At 42.3% G+C, this 5,613-nt stretch overlaps 1 protein-coding gene across 1 annotated transcript; it reads left to right on the top strand.

Moving 5' to 3' along the window:
- Positions 1-4,417: 4,417 nt before the first annotated feature.
- LOC127235943 (vomeronasal type-1 receptor 90-like) lies at positions 4,418-5,324 on the top strand. Its single transcript, XM_051203290.1, is given in 3 exon segments — positions 4,418-4,643; positions 4,646-5,269; positions 5,272-5,324. Coding segments are annotated over 3 exon segments (903 nt in total).
- The last annotated feature ends 289 nt before the right edge of the window (positions 5,325-5,613 follow it).

Raw genomic sequence — 5,613 nt, 5'->3', positions numbered from 1 at the left:
AAATAAATACAAGAAGAAAAGGAAATCCTACATGCTCCAGGATGAATATTGTAAAAATAGCTATACTACAGAAAGCAGTCCATGGGTTCAAGCAATTCCCATGAAAATTCTAAAGATATACTTTACAGAAATAGGAAAAATATTCAGGATTTATATGGAAATACAAAATACCATGCACAACTAATATTTATCATAAAATATTTTTGATTTCATGGGCTGTGAATAAATCTCAGTGGTTAAGGGCACTGGTTGTTCTTTTTTTGGGGGATTGTCAAACATCATGGCTGCAGTTCCAGAGGATCCACTTCCTCATTAGACACCAAATGAACATCCAGTGCACTTACATTCATGTAGGCAAAATGCTCATAATAAAAATCTGTTTTTAAAAACTCAGAGAAATGAAAATTCACAAGGTAGACTCACACAGCAAATTCATGGTGGATCTGGAATGTGTGTCTGTATCTTGTTCCCTCTCCAAGAGGAGTCTTCCTCCAGACAACAGTGGCAGGGGAGACGAAGGCCACCATCTCTGGCAGGCCAACCCCTCTGCCACACCAGCCCCAGAAGTCTTTCAGGAGCAAAATGACAACTGGATGGCAAATGGCCTGTGCAAGAGGACAGAGAGGATGAGCATGGGGTGTGAGTTTTCCGGTCTCTACATGCTGTGGGCTTCCTTCTTGCCAGCTGAATTCTGCCTGTCGTTGACACGCTCATGGAAGCATTGGGACAGCATTTGGACTTCCCCCAGCCTGAGCTGAGTTCTGTTAGTGTATGCTGAAGGATCCGCTCCCCCCAACCCCCAGGTACCTCGGGTGGAATCTTAGACAGTAGATGGTACAGTCCTTGCATATTTATGCCTCTAGTTCCTGAAGTCTCCAGTCCTCTCTGGAAGGAGCTAATCTTTCTTCTCTTATGCCTGTCTGAATCTCTGACATGTTGAGCAGTTATTATAAATTGCTGTCTTTGAGTCCCAGAATGGGAGAAGGTAAACCTGGGTGATAGGACTCTCTTCAGACTGTGGGTTCTGGGCTCCATTTTGTCTGGAGCTTCATATTACCAGTGTTAAGTATGCAGGGGACTCAAATATGACTGTATTTTGTTTCTGTCACAACTTCCTGCCTCCATCAATGAGAGGAAGTTGGCCCTTCAATTCAAGCTCCTCTGGGAGAAGGCTCCAGCTCAGGGTTGGCCTCAGCCACAGCCACTGCCCAGGATACCCTCAGCCCCAAACTCCACACATCTTCCTTTACTTCTGAACATTCTTTAAATTCATTTTTAATAGAGCTTAAAGCAGGAGACTAGAAGTCATGAGGCATAGGACCAAGATTTCCTGGAAACAGGGTGCTGTAGTTTCTCTCTCTCTCTCTCTCTCTCTCTCTCTCTCTCTCTCTCTCTCTCTCTCTCTGTCTGTCTGTCTGTCTCTCTCTCTCTCTCTCTCGGCCTACCACCCAATTCCCAAGTAAATACACAGAGACTTATTCTTACTTACGAATGTCCGGTCTTAGTTTGGTTTAATTCTTGCCAGCTTTTCTTTTCTTTTCTTTTTTTCAAGATAAATTCAAAAAGTTTATTGCACCAAATGTCACAGAAAAATGGATTAAAATAATACATGAATGTAGTTTTAGGAAAAACTTTCACATACCAACACAGGTATTCATTCAACTGATTTTAAAACAGTCCTATCAATTTCTTTTAATGGAAGTTCAATAATAATACATCCCAGAATTTTCTCCTTTGTAAAACACCGAAATTTAAACATAAACATAATGCAAACACATGTTCCAGTTGTTCACCAAATTTTAACATTTTAAAAATTAACATTCAGAGGGGGCTGCATTAGGCAAAAAAAGATGTATTAAAATGTCCTCTCCACCAAGCACAGTATTTTTTAAAAATCCAAAAATAAACTGATTCACATTAAAAGAAGCAATGGACCTTTTCAGTTAATGATGAAAATATGTGCGAACACAACGTCCCCAAGTGTGCATCAGTGGGAAAAAAACAGACATTTAAAACAATTTGAAGGTCATTTTATATCCCTTATGTACGTCTAACTAACAAAGAACCTAAAAAGCTACAAACTAGTTTATAAAATCTGAAGACCTGATTTTAAAAGCTCAGACAACAATTTAGTATCGTTTAGCAAGTGGGGAATTTCTTCCCTCCAAAAAAGTTAATTCTGAAAAAATACAGTAAGTTAAAAAGTTGTGATGTGTAAACGGCAGCTCCATGAGATGTGAGAAGACAAGTTCCTTTCCATAATAAAGCAGCACACCTCTGAAAAGTGGACTGAAGCTGTCCAAAAGCTATTTAAAACTGATAAAATAAGATACTTTGGAATTACACACAAGTATGGAAGCTACATTTTCAATTTTCATTGCCATTTTTAAAACATACACAATTACCTATACATTCATATTACTTACCAACTTATCAAATATAAAACTGCAACGTGCTAGAAAGAGGTCATCACAGGAACGCTTACACACTTCCGCTCTGCTGTGCCTCACTAGCCTGCTTGGTCGACCAAGCAGGGCGCTGCCAGAGTTACACTCAGCAGGTTAAACTTACAAGCTGAAGAACCCTAAGGATGGGTGGAATCCTGTCAACTGAGGTAGATTTCTTTATTTAAAAAAAAAAAAAAAAAATTTTTTTTCCTCCCCCTTGATTTGGGCATAGGAGAAGGTAGGGTCCCTTTTTGGACTCTTCAGCTGTGACAAAACAAAGCCATCGTGGTGCAGGATGTGGGTGTGTCTCAACAGAAGTCCATGAGATGCTTTGTTGTTTTTCCATTTCTGAGCCGAGGCTGACTGAATTTAAGACAAAGAAAATGTGGACATCCCACACCTTCGGAGTCAGGAGAAGAGCAGTGTGCCCTTCTCTGCTGCAGCAAGAGAGGAGGCTGAGGGCACTGAGCTAACCCCCCACCCCGCCGTGACCGACGCCCAGAGTTTCTCACCGGCTGCTTTTCTGAAAATTGGAATATTAGAGGAAGAGTTTAAGTTTTTCAGGATTTGAAGAACTGGGCTAAGTTTTTATGCATGAGGCTGAGAATCAACCTGTTGACAGCTCAATTCCCCAGTCTGGCTCCCAACATGTTATGAGAAGTGAAGAGATTTTGTGCTAAGTTGTTTTCTCTGAAACCTCAGAAGATGGGGATAGAGGCGCTGTCCACATGTAAAGAGAGACGCCAGGAGAAGAGCGGGAGTGCTCTGCGCTCTTGCCAGCTTTTCTTAAATTATCCTTTGTACCTTTTGCCTCCGGGCTTTTACCTTTCTCTCTCTATTCTATACACCTTTCTTTCCTTCTTCACGGCTGATTGTGTGGCCCTCCTCTCCTCCTTTTCTGGATCCTCCGCCTTACCTCTCTTTCTTATTGTCTCTGCCTCTCTGCCTGACCTCTCCCACATATGTGGCAAGGGACCTCAGATAAAGTTTTTGCTCACCCCAACTCCACCCCAGATGGCTGTTATCCAGGACAAAGTACTGTGACAGGCAGGTATGGAGTTCCACTGGGATGTCACATTTCCATGTCCCCAGCCAGAACTTGTCACCTTCTAAGAACACTAAAATTACAAACTGCAGAGATGCATTAAAACCCCCTCACCTAAGCCTGTGCAGGTCTCCACAGGCGGAGTCCTCCCCTGCCACGTCCATCTGGGTAAGTGCTCTGCACCCAAGTGCAGAATCAGAAGGTGGTCGGGGCCAGGCAGGCTGTGGGAGGAGGAGCAGTGCGGCTCAGGGAGGTGTTCAGCATCTGCAGAGGAGAGGCTCAACGAGAACGTTTTCTTCTTAGGATATTTCCTGAACTCCTGAAATTAGCTAAGTTTTTAATAGGATGTCAATTAATTTATGTTTGATTTGTTTTTCTAAACTAAATTACCAAATTTACTTTATCATCCACATGTATGGTATAATTTCTAGATATTTTCAAGAATTGCTCACTTGTATGGAACTTCTGAGGAAGTGATGCTGTAATTTCACATTTTAAACAAATAATTTCGTTTTGCTCCTGCTTTGCAACCTCAAATGAATCAGTTGTTGATGTACTGACTTCTATAGTGTGCATACTTAGAAATTCTAAAAGCCTTTTGAAAGAAATGGGTTGTGTGTTTAAACTTCATCTCACAGACAGCTCATCACTGACCTTTATCTATGAGAGTTTTATTAAGAGCCTTTGAATTCCCTGTTCAATTTCACAAATTACAAATTAGTGATGTCACCCCTTATCCTTGGTCTGTCTGGTGTCACTTGAGTCAGTTTGGTGATGAGGTTACAGGACACTGACTAATACACAGTGATCATGGTCCTAAAGGAGGCTACAGTTATCTCCATTAATCTTTCCTGTGTTTCCTTCACAATTTCTCTAATAATAGAAATACCAAAAAGTCACTTACTCTAGTTCCTTGTCCCATACAATGAGAAGAATCAACTATTTTTATGAAATTGGGGACATACAAAATATATTTTTCTCTGAAGTTGGCACTGGGATTTCATTCAACAGCATCCTCCTCCTCTTCCATATCCTCGAGTTTCTTCTTGAAAACAGGCCCCGGACCATTGACCTGCTCATCAGTCTCTTGGCTCTCATCCATTTTGGGATGCCAATGATCATGGAGATCACAGCTGCTGACATTTTTGCATCACATGTCAATCCCTTGTCCACTTGCACAGGTTTCTGAGGGGCCTCTCTCTTTGTGCTACCTGCCTGCTGAGTGTCCTCCAGGCTGTCACCCTCAGCCCCAGAAGCTCCTACTTGGCAAAGTTCAAACATAAATCCCCACAGCACAGCCTGTGTTCCCTTCTTGTGCTGTGGGTCTTCTACATGTCCTGTGGAGCTCACTTCCCATTCTCCTCTGTTGCTGACTACGTTACCTCACATGGGCTCACATCTATCACTGAATCCTGCATTATTTTACCCATGAGTTCTATCAGTAGGCGCTTAAATTCCATAGTGAGGATATTTTGGGATGTGTCCCTTATAGGTCTCATGGTCCTTTCCAGCGGGTACATGCTGGCTCTCCTGTGCAGGCACAAGAAGCAGGTCCGGCATCTCCACAGCACCAGCCTTTCTCCTAAAGCATCTCCAGAGCAAAGGGCCACCCGGACCATCCTGCTGCTCTTGAGCTTCTTTGTGGTGATGTACTGCTTGGACTGCATCCTATCTGCCTCCAGACTTATGCACAGCAGTGACACAATCTACCACAGTATTCAGATGATGGTCTGCAACAGCTATGCCACCATCAGCCCTTTACTGCTAATTTGTTCTGAAAAATGAATTACTTTTTGAAATCCTTGGGGGGTGGGCGGGTAGTAAATGCTTAACTATTGAGAGGAGGATGGATTCACTTAAGGAGCCAGCATCTGCTGAATGGTGAGCCCTGGCCTAATGCCCATGTGCTTCCAGATAAATGAATATATGACTCACGCTCTGGTTAACCTGCTTCCTTTGAAATATGGATGACCAACACCTCTACATATTTGAGTAAAACATCTTTCCGTGCATTTCTGCTTGATGTCAGTAGGGGACACCTGTGACACTTTAACAGCTTAGGGTAACCTATGCACTTATCAATAAGCTAAAGTATATAACACTTTTTAATAAGTCAATCAT

This window comes from Phodopus roborovskii, unplaced genomic scaffold (genome assembly GCF_943737965.1).
Source record: "Phodopus roborovskii unplaced genomic scaffold, PHOROB, whole genome shotgun sequence".
Classification (NCBI taxonomy): Eukaryota; Metazoa; Chordata; class Mammalia; order Rodentia; family Cricetidae; genus Phodopus; species Phodopus roborovskii.
The sequence above is the reverse complement of the archived record's forward strand: the minus strand, read 5'-3'. Positions and strand labels throughout refer to the sequence as shown.